Here is a 19,274-nt window from a genome sequence, read left to right on the forward strand (position 1 = left end):
TGCAGTGAGCCTGGCCCCGCAGGGAACTTACCCGACAGGCTGGCCTTGCACACAGATGGCGGGTTGCTGCTAGAAGTTCTCCTGCAAGACACGTGGGACAGGCAGCGGCTGAGCGTGGCACTGCTGGGGTGCACCTGACTCAAACACACAGTCCCCTCCCCAAGGCCAGCTCCCCACCCGCCCATACACTGGGAAGCAGCTTCTGCTGTGTACACGGGAATCAGATTCTCCCCCATCTCCCCTTCCCAGCCCATTGTCCCCGGAGCGTTTGCTCTGTGCTCTTGGATCTGAGGGATCCTCCCTACTTGCCCTTGGGGCCTCGCCCCTTGGGATGGGCCCCCCAGCATGCATGTTCAAACCCCTCTGCTGCTGGCTGCTCCCCACTCACTTGCTAGCCACGCGGTCCTGCAGGTGCGTCAGCATGGCAAAGTTGCTCCTGACAGTGCGCAGGCTGGCCAGGACCTGTGGGAGAGGAACGCAGCTGCTGAGTGCAAGCAGCACAAGAAAGATCCTGGGTGCGGGCCTGGGGCCAGACAGCTCAGCAGTACTCCAGGGGAGCTACATCCGAGAGCCCCATGGCTGGGAGCCTGGAATCGGAGACTTACCCTGGAGTCAGAACTCAGACTGGAATTCACAGTCCACCCCACACCGATGGCAGGAGCAGCAGCCCCTTACGGGGGAAGTGCGGGGTGCAGTGCCAGAGCTCACAGGCAGGATCTGCCCCAGGCCTGGGAGGTGGGTGGAGGCGGAGAGGACAGGGGATGTCCCAACGGCCTTTCTGAGCTCTGGAAGCGTGTGCCAGGATGGGGGGTGCGGGAGAGGCTGGTGTTTGGATGGGGTGGATGTATGCTCTGTGCTGTGCCCGTCATTCTGTCCTGTCTGTCTGGATACTCCCTTCCCAGAGTGCCGGACTCAGCGGCTGGGACCCATTATGCAGGAGACAGAGTTTTCCCTAGCGGGAGCCGTTCAACACAGGGACGGACGTTTGCTGTGTGTTTGTGCAGTGCCTGGCACGCCGGTGCCCCAAGCTGTCTGGCCTCCAGGCACACGTGTCTATGGCAGCGTAGGGGGCCAGTACAGTGGCGGTAAGACGTGGTGGGTGCTGGATGGAGACGGGCCTGTCTGTGGGGAGCATGGGGTTTGCACTTGGCTTAGATCCAACTCCAGAGCGATTCCCAACTGCCCCAGCTTGAGGCCAGGCCAGGCGAGCCAGGGCAGAGGAGACCCTACCTGCGCGAAGGGCGTGACGATCATGTCTTCTCCATGCCTGCAAGGGCAAAACGGCACATGAGGCCCCGAGAGGGCAGTGAGGGAGGGGCTGGGCGGGCACCCCATGCACAGGGCTGGCCCAGGGCCTGGGCACCACAAATTAGGGGGTGAGTGATGTGCTGACATGGAACCACCCTCTGCCCAGGACAGGTTCCACCCTACTCAAGGGAGACCAGACATGCGAGCTGTGAGTCTGGGGTGCCCAGCTGGGGCCGGCCTGGCTGCTGAGCGGGCCCAAGCTGTGGTGCCTGGCCCCTGAGTTACGCTGGTGTCCCTTGGCACGATGCCCCCGAGCAATGCAATTCCAGCTCCCGCTGTTCCCTAGCCCTGTTCCACAGCTACAGCCGGTGCCCCGGTGCCTCTGCTCCCTTCAGCGCCAGGCCCACACTGCTGAGCTCCCCTCCCAGCTCCATAGGACGAGGGCACCAGACCTGAAGATTTCAGCTTTGTCTGGCTGGACTAAAGACGGACAGACTGATTCCCTGTGGGCACAGGGCCCACACAAGGGCTAGGGCCTGCTCCAGTCCCGCTTTGGCCCTTGGCCGGGTGCCTTGGCCTGCCAGCCCAGGGCGAATTCCCCGCAGCGAGGGGCTGCACGGGCCCGAGGCAGGGCTGGTGCTTACAGGTCGCTGGTGATGGAGGAGTTCCGGGACATGGCTTTGGGAGACAGATCATAGTCGCTGTCGGAGCGGTAGAGGAAGGACTCTCGCCGCTGGCTGTGAGGCACGTTCCCCTGCAGGACCAGCCCGGAGCCGGGGCTGGCTTGGGGGTCCAGCGGGCTCCTCCCCGATGAAAGGCCATTTTCAATGTCAAAGCTGCAGAGAGAGGGAAGGAGGAAATGCTCAGGAGAGGGGAGGCGGAGAGCCAGAGCCTGCCGTGGGCCCACACCGCCTTGCCCCGTGCGGGCTGCTCTGGGACACTCCTGGCTAATTTCTCTCAGCTCTGAACCCCGCTCAGTGCACACGGGCCAGGCCAGGAGCCGGAGCAAGGGGAGGGAACGTGGGCACAGGCTATGCTGCGCAGGCCAATGGAAGGCCTGATAAGGGGCAGGGAAAGGGGTTTCTGAACAGCTACAGCCCAGACTCCTGCGTCACTCTGCAGTCAGAGGACAGGGCTGTGGGGCAGACCCAGCCTTGCCCCACAGGCAGCCAGGCACGCTGGGGTGACTGGCACAACGCCTGCTTGCTGCTGGCTCTGTGGGTGAGACCCCCATGGTGGGCGACCCCCACGGCAACGAGATGCTGTGGGCCAGGGCCGGCTTTATGAACTGTGGGGCCCAATTCGAATACCCGGCGGCAGTCCGGGGCTTCGGCGGGGCTTCGGCGGCGGGGGGTCCGCTCCGGGTCTTCCATGGCACTGAAGGACCCCCCACCCCCAAAATGCCGCTGAAGACCCCCGGAGTGGATCCCCTGCTGCCGGGTGAGTAAAAAAAAATTAAAAAGGTGCCTAAGGCGTGGGGCCCTGGCACGGGGCCCTCTTAGGCGTGGGGCCCGATTCCAGAGAATCGGGGGGATCGGCCTAAAGCCGGCCCTGCTGTGGCCAGCCCTAGCTCTCGAGTGTAACCATACAATTGCATAGCACCCCGGTTTGTCACACCCCTACTCCACCCCAGCACGCCCAGCCCCACGCCTGCCCCCCAGCACCAGGCCCAGACACATGGGGCTAAGAGCTCCAGGCCCAGCCCCTGCAGTGCCCCACCGACCCCTTACCCCCCATAGCACTGCAACCTCCCAGCCCTACTGCCACTGGCCCATCTCTGGGCCCCCTGGGGCAAGGCAGGCATCCTGCCCACCTCAGGCGGTGGGATCCGCTCTGGCAGAGGAAACGGATTGTTCTCATCTGAGGGGAGTGGGGTCCTGGCTGTGGGAGCAGCAGTGGGGTGGGTGCAGATCTGGACCATGCAGTGACGCTGGGGGACGGTGCCAAGGCCTGTGCCTTGCTGAATGGGCAGGTTCTTTCAGGCCTGGCCCCTGGGCCTGCTACGTGCTGCTCCCCCCTGCCTGAGCCTCATCTACCCGGATTCCTGCACTCGGCCAGCAGCCAGCACTGCTGCCACCCCCTAGCGCAGGGCTATGAGCCGTGCTGGGGCAGCTCAGGCTGGTGGGGAGGCCAGGAAGGGCTCCGTGTAGCCAGACACGGCTTTCGTCTAGTGCACGTGTAGCAAGAGGGAATGAAATGCAGTCAAGTGCACAGAGCAGGGGCCTGGAAGCCAGGACTCCTGGGTCCTACTGCAAGCTCTACCACTGACTCGCTAGGCCACCTCCTGCCTCAGTTTCCCTGTTTGTGTAACAGAGGTAGCGATATTCACCCACCGCTCATGAACAAGCCCCCTGCAGAAGGCAGCTCTCCAAGGGCCCGGTCCAAACCCCGCTCCATGGAGACACTCCCGGCAGCCCTGCAGGCTGGGCGCCAGGCTGCACGATCCCTGCTAGGGACAGCTGCCAAGAGCCAGGCTCTGTGGACGGTGCAGGGACCCGACCCACAGGTCACCACCAATTAGGGGCTCAGTGCTGCTAGCTCCGGCTCTGCCCCCGCCTGATCAAAGACAGTGGCCCTGGTAGTGCTGCCCAAGCCACACCACTGGACCAGCGCATCCCCCAGTGCTGGAGCCACCTGCGGCAGCTGAGCCGACCTTGGGAAGAAGAGGCCAGCGCAGCCGAGTGCTGCTCTAACAGCTGCTCAATAGGATTTTCCAGCAGCAGCTGCTGCTCCCACTTTGGGATGGAAACAGGCGCCCCCGTTCCCATCGACTGGCCCAGCGCGGCTAATCAGGGCACTTGCCTCCTGCCCTGCAGGAAGGTCACAGCCGGGGCGGGGAAGGGAGCAATGGGCTTGGCCGAACCATGGACCATCCAGAGGGCTGGTGCACGCCCCACACTGGCTGGCCAAGGAGAGGCAGGGAGCCGGGCAGCAGCTCCCCCTTGGTAATGTGGGAGCTGGTGAGTTCCGGCTGGGTTTGTTTGGCTCAGCCCTGAGGCCAGGGTACTGGGCTGCAGCCTGTCTGAAGCGTCCCGGCTTGCAGCCTGCCCAGCTCAGATTTGCCCGGCAGTGAAAACAGTCCTGCAACGCTCCCATAAATATTAACAGCCATCCCTGGTCCGGCTCCCTCCCCAGCCCAGCACCGTACAGCGCCTGGCACACCTTTGTAGAACTACAGAGAGATCCCGAAACAGGCTAGCAGCCTTCCTGGCACCCACCCCCTGCACAGCATGGCCCCTCCACGGAGCTGGGTGACCGAGGGGGGCTGAACCAGCCAGCTGGGCCTCTCTCCCGCTACTGCTCCCTGGGACCAAGAGCTGAGGACAGGTTGGTCTGCTGCAGTTTCTGGCATTCGCAGGTTTTTTCGGCTGTGCCGAGTCCCCGAGCTCTCACTCGGTCCCACTTGCTAACATCTCAGTGCTGGGAAGCACATCCCCACCTTCCTTACCATCACCCCGTTACTCCCAATGCGTCCTCCAGGCAAGCCCCACTCCAGTTCCCATGCTTGGGTGGAACCCACCCTTGTTTATGGCTCCAGCTGCATATGGAAACGCAGCCCCCGCTGGGGAGCTGAGCCGGGAACCATCCCCACCCCCTCGACGGTGCAATGCCAAGGCCCGGGGCTGCTTTTCAGCAGCACGGCCATTTCCTGGACACTGACAATGGAGTTATTTGCTTTGGCCTGAGCTGCTTGTCCTCCTTGCAGGACGCCTGCCACTTCCAAGTGGATGCCGGGAGGTGGAAACGGCAGCGTGGAGTGGGAGATGGAGGGGGCCCCAGGATGGGCTGAGAATTGCTGAGGAGCGGGGGGGGGGGGGTGTCAGGGAGCAGCAGAAGAGAAGGCCCAGCTCCTGCTCTGCCGGCGATACAGAATTTACTGATTTGTCAATGGAAAAAGCCCTTGACTCCGTCGCTTCCACAAAGCAATAGCGGCTCGGGGAGTGTGCTGATAAGATTTGCAGCTGAGCCCCAGCTGGGAGGGGTTGCAAGCACTTAGGAGGACAGGGTTACAATTCAAAACAACTTGGAAAAACTGAAGAATTGGTCTGAATTCAACAAGATGAAATTCAGTAAAGACAAGTGCCAAGTGTGTCACTTAGGAAGGACAAATCAAATGCACAGCTACAACCCGGGGCGTAACTGGCTAGGTGGGAGCGCTGCTGAAAAGGATCCGGGAGTTACAGCAGACCACAAATGAATCAGAGTCAACAATATGATGCAGCTGCAAAAAAGGCTGATCTTCTGGGGCGTATTAACAGGCAAGACGGGAGGTCACTGTCCCGCTGTGCTGGGCTCTGGCGAGGCCTCAGCTGAGTCTTGTGTCCAGTTCTGGGTGCTGCGCTTTAGGAAAGATGTGGACAAACTGGAGAGAGTCCAGAGGAGAGCAACAAAACCGCTAATGTTCAGAAAACCTGACCGGTGAGGAAAGGTTACGAAACGGGGCAGGTTTGGTCTGGAGAAGAGCAGGCAGAGGTGGGACCTGGTGACAGTCTGCAAATCCGTGAAGGGCTGATCTAACCAGGATGTGGCCAATTGATCTGTGTGTCCACTGCAGGTGGGGGCCCAGGCTGCAGCCCGGGAGATTTGGCTTAGAAATGAGGAAACGCTTTCTAAGGCCGGGAGTTGAGCTCTGGAACAGGCTCCCCAGGCAGGTGGTGGAGTCCCCGTCTCCGGAGGGTTTTAGGACCAGGCAGGACAAGCCCCTGTCAGGGCGGGTCTGGGTTTACTAGGTCCAGGCTCAGCACAGGGGGCTGGGATTGGTGACCTCTCGAGTGGCTCCCAGCCGGAGGTTGCTATGAAGGGACAGGTGCAGGACTCGCGGCCCCAGCCGGCGCCCCACGCCAGCCCTTCCAGCCGAGCTGCACTGGGCAGTCTGGGGCGGGAGCTGGGCGTGTCTGTGGGGGGCTCCTGCCGCTCGCAGCACATACAGAAATGACAGTAGCTCTAATGAGCCTCTCCCCTCCCGGAGCGCACACATCCCCTCGGGTGACAAGCCCCACAGATGCCAGGGCGTGTCAGAGAGCCACTGGCAGGAGAAAGCCACCACATGGCCTGCCCCCCGTCCATGGCGCTGACCATGGGGGGGGACTGGAGGCCCCATTTCACTTTAATCCAGTCCTAGAGATAGCACAGGGGGAAATCTGGGCTCTGTCCCCCGTGGAGACATTCGCCTGATGGGAGCGCGCCCCTCGGTGAAGGCATAACCCCACCTGCCCTCCCCAGCAACCTGGCTTCCCATGGCTCTGAGACACCGGCTGGACCTTCAGTCCCTGCCTCCTCAGAGGTGTGCAGTGCAGGACTCCATGGCACAGGCCCAGCGTGCCCCAGCCCAGCACGCTGATCACCCCTGGGAATCCTCTGCCACTAACGGGGCCTCCAGCCAGGCCTGCTCCCCACCCCGGCTCCCTTCAGCCTGCAGCGTTCCCATGGCACTAGCCAGGGGCATGTGGAAAGGCAGCCGGCAAGTCCCAGCAACCAGTCGCAGGATGTGGGGCTGAGCAAGCAGGGTCAGGGGATGGGCTTTGCTGCAGCTCGGGTGGGGAAGGCCAGGGAGGCCATGTCCTGCCCGTGCCTGCTAGTTGCTCTCCAGGGCTGTAAACGTGCCCAGACGCCCTGCTCTGGCCCCACCCAGCAACCACTGCCCGGCCCCTCCACCCCCCCAGAGGAACCTTCCTCCTCTCTGCAGCAGCATGTCTCCCTACCTCCCCCCCCCCACACACTCCAGGTCACACCTGGCTGGGGGAGCTGGGTGCAGAGCCCTCGACACACGTTACCCCCTGCGCCTTCTCCCCTCTGAACGCGCCCAGAGCCCGCTAAAGGGCAGCCAGCCCCCACTCTGCTTCCTTGCCCCACCAGTCCCAGGAGGGGCTGGAGCGAGGGATTGTCCCCAGCAGAGCCAGAGGGAGCCACGGGGGTTGGACCCCTTGGCATTACAGGGCGCGCCGAGGCAGCAGGCTCCAGCCCCAAAGCCAACAAGCAGTGGGGTCCCCAGGCTGGTTCTTTCGCACCCAGCTCATCGCTGGAGCCGGCACTAAGGTCTGTGGGCTGGCAGTGTCGGCAGCCAGCGCCCGAGCTGGGCTGGCCCTGGGATTTGACCCCTTCCACCGGGGAGCAGTGGCCACGCGGCGAGCGGCGCAGTTACCGTCTGTGCTTCTGCACGATGTCGATGGGCCGGTTGACGGCGCGGGGCGAGCCGGCCAGGTAGCCGTTGCAGACCATAAGAGCACAGTCTGCCAGGGCCACGGAGCCACGGCTTGTGGGCAGGCTCATCCTGTCCCGTGCCCTCCAGCTGCTCTCACGCCAGCAGGCCCGGGCCCCTCCACACCTGCAGGGAGGGCGAGTCTTCTCCTCCAGCGAGCTCAGCGTGGGGGCCTGGCCCGAGCCTCCCATGGGCCGCCCTGCGGCACCGCTCTCACTGCGTCCACGGCCAGCTCCCCACGGCGCCGTCTGCTGCACCCCGAGGTCTAGGGGGCTCTGTGGTGGGCTTGGCATGGGCACCTCGCCATGCTGCGCCCAGCTCCTCTCTGCCTCGCTGCTCCCACGAAGCGGCTCCACACAGCCATGGCTGGCTCTCCCTGCGTGTCCCCGCTCCACGCTGCCTGCTCCCCCAGGCCGGCTGCAGGCTCCGGTGGCTGCCTTGCTCTGCCCCAGAAGTTCCTCCCCCCTGCCAGCAACCGGTACAGGACCCTCTGCAGCCCAGCTCACAGCCAGCTCCACCGTGATGTCACTGGGGCGAGGAGGGAGGGGCCAGCTGGCACGTTCAGCTCTCTGCAAATATTTCCCTTTAACTCCTTCCAGCCCAGCATGTGCCCTGCTGGCTCCTGCCCACGGGCCCGGCCTCTCCCTGGCGCGCCCCCGGGGCACGGCTGGCACAGGCTGCCTCGTGCCCCAGGAACCAGTGTGCCGGGGTGCAGGCAGCAGAGCTGGCAGCTGGGCAGACCCACTCTTGGAACCAGCAGGCGAGGAGTTAACACAAGACCTAGGGGGGCCCCCTGGAGAAGCAGGGTAGCTGGGGCCGTGCTGGGGACATGGGGGCTGGATACCACCCGGCAGCAGGGTCATGACATCGTGGTTCCAGGCATGGCAGCCGTCTTGCCCCGGTGACCGTGACAGGCAAATCCACCTCCCCCAGGCGGGTGCCCACGGTTCGTGTCCGGACATGGATGTGGAGCTCCAGGGGACTACAGGCAGGATTTCACCCCCCCGGGGTGAGACAACACTACCCCAGCCCTTCGCTCCCCTTCCCCAGAGCCGCAGCGGAGCCTGTCCAGGAATGGGAAGTGACGCTCAGCCCCGCTCTCCAGCCCCCACAACCGTCACATCCGAGACCCCCGCCGCACGGGACACATTTCCCATCACTCCCCGGCCGAGGCAGGGCTGTGAGCCCCAGGAGGGAGCACGGACAGAATCAGCAGCTGGCCCACGCTCACAGAGCAGGGCCCTGCGCCCACTCTCCCGAGTCCCACGCAGGGCCCTACGCACCGGCCAGCCGGCCTCTCACCCCTCTGCCCTGCTGGGCTCGCTGCACGCTGCTTTGCAGAGCCAAGGGGCTGCTCCTTTACCCCACCACAGCAGCGGAAGCGGCCCAACGCTGTGTGTGGACGCAGCTGACGCTGCTTAGGGTGGGGGGACTGTTCCCACGAAGTGACGGGGTGATGCTGCGCTGGAGGGTCTGACATGGAGCAGTGTCGGGGGGCCGTGGTCAGACAGCACCCTTGGCACAGCGCAGAATGGTGCTTCCAAGCCCTATGGCCTTTCCCTGGCATTTCACACAGACACAAGTCTGGCTTCTGCTGATGTTTCCAACAGTCCTTCAGCAGGGCGAGTGGGTGGACCCCAGCCTAGCACCTGATGACCTGGGTCCAAGTCCCTGCTCTGCCTGGGACCCTGGGCGCTGTGCTTCAGTTCCCATGTGCCCAGGGGGTAACAGCCTGGCCCGGCCGCCCAGGGGGCTGGAAGGATAAACACAGGGACGACCGTGAGGCTGTAGCAGCAGCACCCCCCAGCCTGGCCTCAGGTTGCTCACGGTGCCTGGGGCTGATCACCTGTCCACATTCTCCCCCAGGGCAAGTGGCCGGCCAGCTAGCCCAGGCGCACAGACCTGGAGCCGGGCCACAGGGCGCAAAGCAATTCTTTAGGCAAAACCACCCTAAGAAAGCAGCTCCTCTGCCCACCCTGGGCTTGGCTCTCAGGCTTTCCCGGTAGGAGCCCAGCTCCTAAGGTCTGAGGGACTGAGCACCTCAGCCCTTCCCAGAACGCAGCTGGGTCGGGTCAGTGAGCAGGGCTGGCCGGCCATGCACCTGTCAGTTCTTCACTGCAGCAGCAGTAGCAGCAGCGCCTCGCAGCCCGTTCTCCTCCTCCAGACCCCTGGAGGGCTCTGCAGGCAGAACTGCCCTCCAGGGCTCTGCGAGGCGAATTAGGTGCTAGCGCCAGGAGAGGCCCCAAACTGGGCAAGAGTGGCAGCTGCACTGGTGTGTTCCTGGGCGAGAGCTCCCCTCGGAGCTGTGCCCGCCAGCGATACCACCGGTGCTCGAGACAGGCAGTGCTGGGGAGCGTCAGCCGAGCAGCCACCCGGGGGAGAGAGAAACAAGACTTCCCCTGAACTCCCCTTTCCAGTCGCCCTAGGAGCCATCTGTCACTCCAGCGGGTCAAACGGGCAGACAGAAACGGTGGGAATTTAATGAGCTGAACTGGGGTTTTTAATGGCCATGTGCTGCCGGGGCGTCAGTTTCACGACTCACGGGAAAGGCTGCATCCCCAGCAGGGCAGCGTCGCATTCGCACCAGACTGGGGCCCTGGGTCAAAGGAAACAGTGTCCCCAGCTGACGCACCACACCACTTTCTGCAGAACCTGGGTGCTCCGGAGGAGTCTCCTCCCCTTGGCCTGGCTAGCGGCTGCTCTGATCGGCCCAGGCACAAGCCAGCAGAGCTGCAGGGCTGTCAGCTAACGGGTTTGTTTAGCTTTTCCTGCATGTCTCTGAATTCCCTTATGTCCGTCGACAAGGGAAACCAAACGCAGACAGGTGCAAGCAAACCCCAAGGGACCGCCAGAGCAGAGGGGCCTGAGCCCCCCTCTCCAGCTCACAGCTCGTGCCTTTGCCCATGGCCCATTCTGCTCCCCCGTCACAGACACACACAGCTCCTGGCATGGACACTGCCTGGGATGTTTCCAGCCAAGAAGCCAGGGCAGAGTCTAGGCCCTGAGCAAAATCCAGCCCTGTAATATTTGCTCCAAATGGCTGGGTCCCTCCCACAGGCTAGAAGCCAGCGCTGGGGCAGGGGGGTGGGACAGTATGTGGTTTGAAGGCTTCTAACCTCCCAAACCATGTGTAGGTGCAAAAACCAACCCGCACCTGCCAGGAGCCCCGGGCTGGGTGTTATCCCCACTCTAGTTCAGCACAGAGAGTATTTAATCTCTGCACAGCTGCCTTTCACATCCAGTGTGAATGGTATGGCAGGGAGGAGGGGGCATCCCCTGTCCTGTGCCCATCTGGACTCTGGGAGCAGCTCATGGTCCCGGCAGACCCCTCCTGACAGCCTTTCTGCAGACGTCTCTGGAATGCCAGGCAGACTCCTGTGTGCCCGATGCTGTCTGCAGAACACGCCGTGCTGGCAAGGCAGGAAGGCGTGCGCCTCCGTCGAGGAATGGAGCTGGCAAGAGCCCCTGGACCAGCACGGGTTTGACTGGAGCGGCACGTTTACCAACGCACGCTGGGCACAGACAGTCTCCCCGCCCGGGAAAGGGAGCTGCAGGCGCTCTGAGAAATAGACCGAGGGCTGTCTGGATTCACAGGCTACATTCACACTGCAGATAAAAGGGGTGTTCGTAACCCACGTGAGCTAACTCAGGTTAGAACAGCAGGGAAAACACGGCACCTCAGCTGTCCCCTCGGGTGAGCAGCTGGAGTTAATCAGAGCAGCTCCAGGGGCTGACACACATTGAATTGCAGCATAGCTCACGGGGTTACGAACACGACTTTTATCTGCAGTGTGGACATTGCAGACTGTGCTCCTGTTAGAGCCCCCCAAGCCAGGCTGCTCCTCGTGGTACCTGACTGCACCCCCACTCAGTGCATCCCCACGGCTGCCTCACAGCCACGTGCTCAGCGGGGTGGGGGGGGTGCAGGGGGGTTAGTTCTGAGCTCGTTCTCCTTTCTCCAGCAGTGGAAGAGACTCGGGGCCACAGAGTCATGCCAAGCACCTTCCACCAGCACAAAAGGTGAGCTAAGGACCCATGGCCCGGCCTTGTGTGACGGTGAAGCCATCCCCACGGCCTGTGCTCCACCAGAGCCTGCACAGGTCCCGCCAGGCACCTCTCCCCGCCTGCCCCTTCTCCAGCTGGTTTCCAAGCCACCGCTGTGACAGAAACGGGGCCGCTCAGAACCGCGCTCAGGGAAAACGTCAGGAAGGTTTCCTGGCCTGGCCCAGCACCCCTGCGGCTCCCACTTTCCCATCTGCTCCCTGCCAGATTCTGGCCTGGCTTCTGTTTCCATGGTGTCGTGAGAAAGTGCGTGGCCCCAGGACATGGCCAAGGGAGCAGAGTAAGGAGGAAAGCCACCCGGCCAGGGGAATCCCAGGAGCAGTGGCGGGTCCTCACGCTGGGCCTGGGACGGCCACTCTGGCAAGTCACTTTCCTGCATGCCCATGTCCGCCCCGTGCCACAAGGCTGATGGGGAACCACGGTGCCAAGGGTAGAGACTGCAGCCCTTGGGCTTGCAGCAGCATCCTGGACCCAGAGCCGAGCTCACCCCGCAGGGAGCTTCTCATCTGGAGCTCACCCCAGGCCAGACCTGGCCCGGTTCTCACTGCCCGTGCTGCCCAGCCTCACACAGAGGGTAGCCACGGTGGCTGGGGGGTAACGCGGGCTCCCCGCACTGCCCATCCCAGCTGCAGGCCGGATCCCAGCTGCCCTGGTGCTGGGCGGACGTGCGTCATTGGAGCGGCTCCCAAATCAATTCAAGCATTGATCCACCCGGCCGTGCTGAGATGCGACCTTCAGTGACCTCCATGAGCCAGCCGGCCCCAGACACGCAGCCGGGGGTGGGAGGTGCTGAAGAGGCTCCATGCAGCTTTCATCTGCCTTGTTCTGAAGGCAATTAGAGCCAGGGCCCAGGCGGCCCCTGCCCCTCGCAGGAAGCCCATGGGGGCAGCAGGCCGAGCGGGAGAGCTCTCCCTGGCGGATGGGCCCCCACCTCTGCTCTCCGCACAATCCCAGCCAGTACCCGATGGAGGCGGCCTTGGGTCTCCCCCTGGGGCCAACGGGATCCTTACAAGACGTCTCCAGCACAGGGGCTCCGAGCCCTTTTCTGGGGAGACGATTCCCCTGGCTCATACATCCTGCTGGCAGGGCTCCTCCTTGATACTTGTCACTCCAGTTCCTCGCCCTACGCCCTGGGTCTGTCCCACTCGTCCTGGAGCTGGCCTGGGATGGGGCTGTCCTGGCCCAGCAGTGTGAGGCCAGCAGGTGCCTGGCCGGGCAGCACAGGAAGGTTTTTCCTCCCCTAAATACATGAGAGCTCGGAGCAAACCACCAACCCCCCGCGCTCTCCTGGTCCACTGAGCTGTCTGATTTCAGAACATCGAGACTTTGCACTTCTGCAGACCCAGGCCTGCAGCCCAGCGTCCCCAGTGCTTCATTCAGCATCTCTCTGCACGTGGCAGCAGCTCTCCTGAGTGAAGCAGAGGGGTTAAGATCTGCAGCAGAGCTGGGAACCCAGGAGTCCGGACTGCTTGCTAGAGCAGCCTGGGTGCGGGGTGGGGGCGTCCCACTGGGCTTTGCAGGTGACGCCGTGGGAGAGAGGTACTGGGGGTGTTACTAGGAGACCGATTTCCACAGCTCCCTCAGGTGCCAGAGTGCGTCGCAGAGAGCCCCGGAGATGCTGCAGCTGTGGCTCCATAGTAGCTGATTTGGCTCGCCCCTGCTCCGTCCCAGGGCCCCGGGCCTCCCAAACACAGATGGGCCGGGAGGACAGGGACCCCGAACATCACCCCCCTTTCCCTCCCGAATGTACCCCATGCAGGAGTGCCTGCGGACGGGGAGGGGGGGGGGGACAGCCATCTGGCAGCATCCTCCCGGGAGCCAGATGCAGGTGCCAGCAGCTCCAGTAACTTCAGCCACCCCTGAGCCGAGTGGCCCCAAGCCCAGAAAGATGAGCGCCCCCCCCCCGCAAAGGGACCCAGGACAGCGAACCTGAGGCAGGGAAGAGAGAGGGTTCTGGGGGCCCTTCGGCCGTGCCGGTGAAGCCCTGGGAGGACGGGAGAAGGTGTTTGCCTTGCCCCAGCAGCAGCCAGCAGGTGGTCCCGGGTTTGTTCCAGGCTCCCGGACAGGGTGACCAGACAGAACATGTGAAAAATCGGGACGGGGGTGGGGACTAGTAGGAGCCTATATAAGAAAAAGCCCCAAAAATCGGGACTGTCCCTATAAAATCGGGACATCTGGTCACCCTACTCCCGGATGAAATGGCTCCGTAACATTCTGTGTCCTCCCAGCACGGCCACTCGCCATGACGGTGGAACAAGAAGCGCCTCATAGTTTGCAGCCTGGTTCCGGGCCAAGAGAAACTGCTGCATTCGCGCCTAAATAGGAAATTCTGGCTCCCAAGGGCAAGCAGAGCAGGCGCCACTGCTCTCCATCAGGCAGGGGCAGCTCTTGGCCGCATCTGCCAGGCTGCTTCACAGCCCCGGGCGAGGAAACCGGGCCGGGCCGCGCCGGGCAGCCCCTGCTGAGAGGCGTAGCTCACCCTTCAGCAGCCCCCTTCCCATTCGCTCCTCAGCCTCCTGGCCCAGCATCGGGACGATGCCCACGGACCCTGTCCCTCTCGGGCAGGATCCCCTCCAGGGCCGGTCCTTGACACAGCCAAGCTCCCGAGCAGATGGCTGGACCGCGAGGGGAGAGACTGAGGGGAAAGAGAAGCCAGGCGCATGATTGCGGCAGGCCCTGCGCCGGGGTAAGGCCAGGCAGGTGCTGATCCTTGGGGCTGTAGAGGTGCAAAAGGAATGTGCTGGGGCCAGGTCAGAAGCACCTAAGGAACATGCTCCTCCGATGCCCCCCGGTGCCCTCCCCTACTCCCGGCTCACAGACGCCGCCCCAGCACACACAACCCCCGTGTGAAACGCGCTGGAAGGGGAAGCGCGTCCGGGCCACGGGCAGGCGAACAGCTTGTGCGATTCACAGCGTGTCGGAGCCCAAAGCAGCACCGGAGATTGACCCAACAGCCCAGCCTTGGCAGGGAGATCAGTGAGTGTGGGCAGCTGGGGCTGTGCCCAGAGCCCTGGCCAAGGAGGTCACTGCATGCCCACGGCTACTGTGCCTGCAAACCCCCAGCTGGCAAAGCTATTCTCCAGCCAGAGGAAAATGCTGCCACATCCCCTGCATCAGTGCCCCTGGCTTGGCAGAATGGCCCCAGAGTCCGCAGGGGGCACGGACCCTTCTGGAGACGCTTGCAGCAGCCCCCTTGTTCCCTGCGGAAGGAGGGATTCCCTGTGTATGCCAATGGGAGCTCAGATTTCCTTGTCAGGCTCATGATATTTGGTGTCTCCCTGGCTGCCCCCGCTGCTGGAGTCAGGGGATTGGGGTGGGGGAGTCTCTCGCTGAAGAAAGAACAAGAAATTTCTCCCCCTCCTGGTTGTCGAGCAAAGTTTGAAGTTGTGGCCCGGGGGCGACGCAGACGCTCAGAGACAGGTGAAGACTGATCTGTCCAATGCCCCCGGCTCTGGGGCCGGACTCGTGATCTGTGGGGTGGAGGGTCCAGACCCCTTTCTCTCCTCCTGCTGCCAGGCTGCGCCGTGGGCTCCCAGCAAGGAATCGGGCGAGACAGCGGAGAGGCCGCAGTGGCACCGTTACCTCGTCTGCACCATTCTCTCTCACTGGAGCTGACCTGATCCTGCAGGACTCAGCCCTCCCCACATGTGGGGCTGTTTCAGGCTCTGCCGAGCTCCCTGGAGCAGCCACCATTCGTGCTGTGGGTGCCCAGCCAGGACTCCACATCCCTGGCCTCCAGCCACAGCCCTGGTGCTATTTCGCCATGGCTTTGCTTTACTGACAGGCAGGTGCTTTAAAAGCCAAAGGTCTCACTGCCCCTTACCACCTGCCATGGTGTCACAGAGGGAGCTCAGCGGTGCTGCTAGCAGAGTTCTTGCTCCGTGTCCTGCTTCCCATCTACACGGCCTGCGAGCTCCAGCAGCAAGGCCCCTCCCCGGCCCAGGAGCTGCCTGAGCCGGGCCCCGCGAGGCGTTGGGGGCGCTGGGAGCCGCCCAGGGCAGAGCTGGTCCAGAGAACGGCCACTGGATGCAACGGCTGGAGCTGCCCAGGAACCATTGGGCACCTCCTGTCCAGAGCGACGTGGGGCTTGGGATCTCCCATTGCACCTCCTGTGGGGCGGGTTCCTCTCTCAGCAGGAGTTTGTCCGTCGGCCTGTCCATCTGAGAGGCTGCTCCCCACCTAACTCCTCATGCCCAGGCTGGTAAAGTGCCCCCTGGCCTGGGGTTCCCAGCTCTCCCCACCCAGGGCCTGGCGTGCAGGGGCGGAGCACCCACTGCCCCCAGGGAAGACCAACAGGCTGCAGGTGGCTCAGGACCACTGGAGTCAGGCCCAAGGGGCAGCATCCAGCAGCTCCCACTCAGAACCACGGAGAAGCCCCCTCTCCCCGAGAGCAAGAATTTCTTGGAAGATCTGGTCTTAGGAGAGTGATGCTGAGGGCCCAGCAGGAACAGCTGTGCTGCGTTGGGACAGTGCACGGCCCAGCAAGGCAGGCTACAGCCCTGGCTGTTTGGGTGCAGGAATGCACCACAGACCGGCAGCCCCAGGGAACAGGCTGCAACGTCACTGTGAGCCCTGGCCCCAAGCGTGGGGCAGGGCTGGACCTGCACAGGGGAGCCTCCTCAGATTTTAGTGCTGGGTCTCTGGCTGGCTTCGCTTCCTAGCAGTGCAGCAAAGGCATTCCCACAAGATCCGCAAATCTCCATTAATTCCAAGGGCCTGGGCCCCCCTCTCCAAACGAAGTGCCTAACGAGAGAGACCGCGCACCAGCTGCACGAGCACCTCAGCTGAAAAAAAGCCACAGGGCCCAGACCTGCGAAGAGCCTGACCAAGTCCTGCCATGGCCTCATGTGGGCCGAGCCCTGAGTGGGGAGAGGCCGCCAGAAGATGAGGGACCTCCACTCACCATAGCCACAGGGGAGCCGTCAGCACCAGCATCCAGAGCCGGGGACTGGTAGCCATTTCCGCTGTGAATGGCCAGGGCCCCTGCTGCAGGCGAAGAGCAGAGGGAGGAAGGGGCTAGTGTGGCGTGGGGTGGGTTGCCTGGCATCTGTTTAGCCAGGGCTGGGCCAGTGGCACTCAGGCTGCTGCCAGCCAGTTCCCAGCTGCCTGGCAGGGAGGCCGTGGGTCAGGTGCCAGTGGGGATTCACTGTATTCAGGGCTTGCTGCTGGGACCCAGGCAGGGACCTGGCTCCCGGGGAGGGTGCTGGGGGAGAGCAGGGCCAGTGGTGGCGGAGGCTTTGCCATGTGCCCTGCAGCCGCTAGGAGCCCCGAGCCCCTAAAGCAGCAAGTGCCACCCAACGAGCAGGGCCCTCACTTCAGGGCAGGTTCAGCACCCACGTCTGCGAGGTGCCCCGTGTGCTGAAGAGCCTGCCTGGCCGTGCCATCACCTGGGCACCGGTTTGGGTGTCTGTCAGGACTCCTGGGTTCTGTTCCCAATTCTGCTACTGACATGCTGCGTGCCAGCAGCAGGGGCAGACCCCCAGTCATAAAACGGGAGCAAAGGGGGCTGACCCACGGCTGGGCCAAGGGGGGCCAGTTATTCTTTCAAAAACCCAGGTAAGGTTAGCGGGAAACCAGTGCAGCCCCAAAGAATGTGGTGCAGCCCGGAGCCACTAGGTGTCAGCACAGACAGGCCAACGGAGAGGCTGGCACAGCTTGGGGAGCCCGGGGTGCCCAAGGGCCGTGCTGCCGAGGTGCCAGGGGCACACCGGGGCCCAGCACACCACGCCTTTCCCAGGAGAGTAGTTACTGAGTTCAAACAGATTTTCCGTCCCACGCTAGCTCCTTTGATGCTCACCGGCCAGTCTGCACCCTGGGCCGGCCGGCCGGCCTGGGAGGTTTGTTTCCTCTATAAATAGCTCTTGTTGCCATTGCAAAGGGCTCAGCTGCTCACGTCCTGCACCGGAGGCAGGGCAGCCCCGTGACCCCGTGCGAGAGGACCTGCTCGGCCAGCTCTGGGGCCGTCATTCCTGCAGGAGGGGCTGTGTGCACCCCGCCCCCCAGCTCAGGGAGTCGTGGGGGAGAGAAATCCCAGGAATGGAATGGTGCTGCCAGCATCACACGCTGCCTTACGCAGCCTGTCTGGAAATGTCACCGGGACTGTGGGCCGGCGCCAGGGAGCAGTGGCCCAGGAGTGCAGCCCGCCACATGGCTTGTTCCATGCTCACTCACCAGGCCAACCCCTGCCTCACGTGGGCAGATGCAGCTCCCCACCCCCATAGCTGGGCCCCCGCCGGGTGGGTGCAGTGGCCTTGGGATGCACCAATGCCCCTCCCGGAGCGCTTGCCACCTGCCCCTCCAGACTCTGTGTGGGACATGCCAGTGGGCATCCCAAGCAGGGGAGTGGCCGGGGTCAAAGGCCCAAACGTCCCCTGTGCTGACATGCAGGCAGCACACGGAGGGCACACGCTTAGCAGCACCAAGCCCCTGGGCCAGGTGACCGAGTGCCCAGGCCAGCGTGCAAAGCTGGGGCACTGTCTGGGCGGCACAGCTCTGCTCGGGCGCAGGTGGGAGCTGAGCGAATGCAGAGCTGGGGCATCAATGAACCCCGAGCCTTGCTGCATCCAGGGCTGCTGGCTCCTGCGTGTGCTAGCAGGGGTGGGGCTGGGCATGCTGGGGGCAGGGGAGATGATGGGGAAATGGGTGGAGTCCCAGGGCTCCCTGCAGGTGCATAAGGAGAGGTGCAGATTGGCTCCTGCTGGCAGGACCCAGCAGCAGGTGCCTGTGGCATGACTGGGGGGGAAGGGGGCACAGGATGTGTCTGCTGCTTGTTTTCCTCTCTCTGTCGTAACAAACACCCTTTCTATTTACATTCCCACATCTGCCGCGCAGCTGCAGCCCAGCTCCCAGACAGCCCGGCTCCTCCCGGATCCCCAGCACCCTCCATCCATGCGGCCCGGCAGCCCGCTGGCCGGAGAGGGGCTGCCCTGGCCCCAGGCCTCTGCCAGGCGGAGTATGGAAGTGGTAGGAAGTAATTGGCCAGGCCAGGCAAACACAGGCCCTTCAGCCAGCAGGAGGCTGGACTGGAACCTTCCCCGGTTCGCAAAAGTGGGGTAGAGGGCTCGATCCCCCAGAGCCGGAGCTGCCTGGCCTGGCCTGAGCCAGCTCTCCCCACTCAGCTCCTCCTGGCTCCACGGCTCAGCCCCGCGCCCGCTATGCACCTGGCCTGCTGGGGGCTGGGCAGGGGGAACCCTCCAGCCCCATGCCAGGGTTCCTGGCCTCAGAGCTGCTTTTGCTCAGGGCTGCAGGGTCCGAGCAGGGTTGATGCCAGCTCTGCAGGAGCCTCCCCCGGTGCGGCCAGGGAGAAGGACCAGCAGCAGGGAGCAGCCCCACACACCTGGCCTGAAGGCACCTACCGAGCACCCGCTAAAGACAGCGCTTGGTTGGGGAACCAGCTCTGGGCACCTCCTGGCATCACCCACAAACATCCCAAGTTCTCTGCTCTTGTCAGCACCCACCCATGGCCGGTACCTTGTGTCACCCACATAACGTGCAGAGCTGGGCTAGGGTCAGGGAGGCGGGGAAGGGAAGTGCCCCAGGCCACAGAGACAGGCCTAACCGCCCAGCTCATCTGCAGGCACCTCTCAAAGTCTCCCAGTGAGTTCAGGTCTCAGCACCCTGTGAGCTGCCAACCCTGGAACCAGCCCGGCAGCAGCCTGTGCACACCGCCCTGCACTGGCCACCCTGCCCTGCCCGGCGGTGCAGCCCCCCTACCTGCCCAGCCCAGCTCCACCCAGCCCAGCCCTGCCCAGCCCTGCCGGCGGTG

The 19,274-nt window shown here is 63.7% G+C and overlaps 1 protein-coding gene across 3 annotated transcripts in view; it reads right to left on the reverse strand.

Annotated features, from left to right (window-relative positions):
• Positions 1-19,274, reverse strand: part of PDE4C (phosphodiesterase 4C) — a 60,618-nt gene that overhangs the window by 20,528 nt on the left and 20,816 nt on the right. For 2 of the 3 annotated variants that reach the window (XM_039515930.1, XM_039515931.1), the window contains exons 2-5: positions 1,893-2,084; positions 1,231-1,267; positions 389-462; positions 32-81 (exon numbers count right to left, since the gene is read on the reverse strand). In XM_039515930.1, the coding sequence (XP_039371864.1) occupies positions 32-81; positions 389-462; positions 1,231-1,267; positions 1,893-2,084 (353 nt within the window). Of the gene's footprint in view, positions 1-31; positions 82-388; positions 463-1,230; positions 1,268-1,892; positions 2,085-7,390; positions 7,741-19,274 lie in introns of those variants that run through there. The other variant, XM_039515929.1, reaches the window with a different exon arrangement.

This window comes from Mauremys reevesii, linkage group 26, assembly GCF_016161935.1.
Source record: "Mauremys reevesii isolate NIE-2019 linkage group 26, ASM1616193v1, whole genome shotgun sequence".
In the NCBI taxonomy this organism is placed as follows: domain Eukaryota; kingdom Metazoa; phylum Chordata; order Testudines; family Geoemydidae; genus Mauremys; species Mauremys reevesii.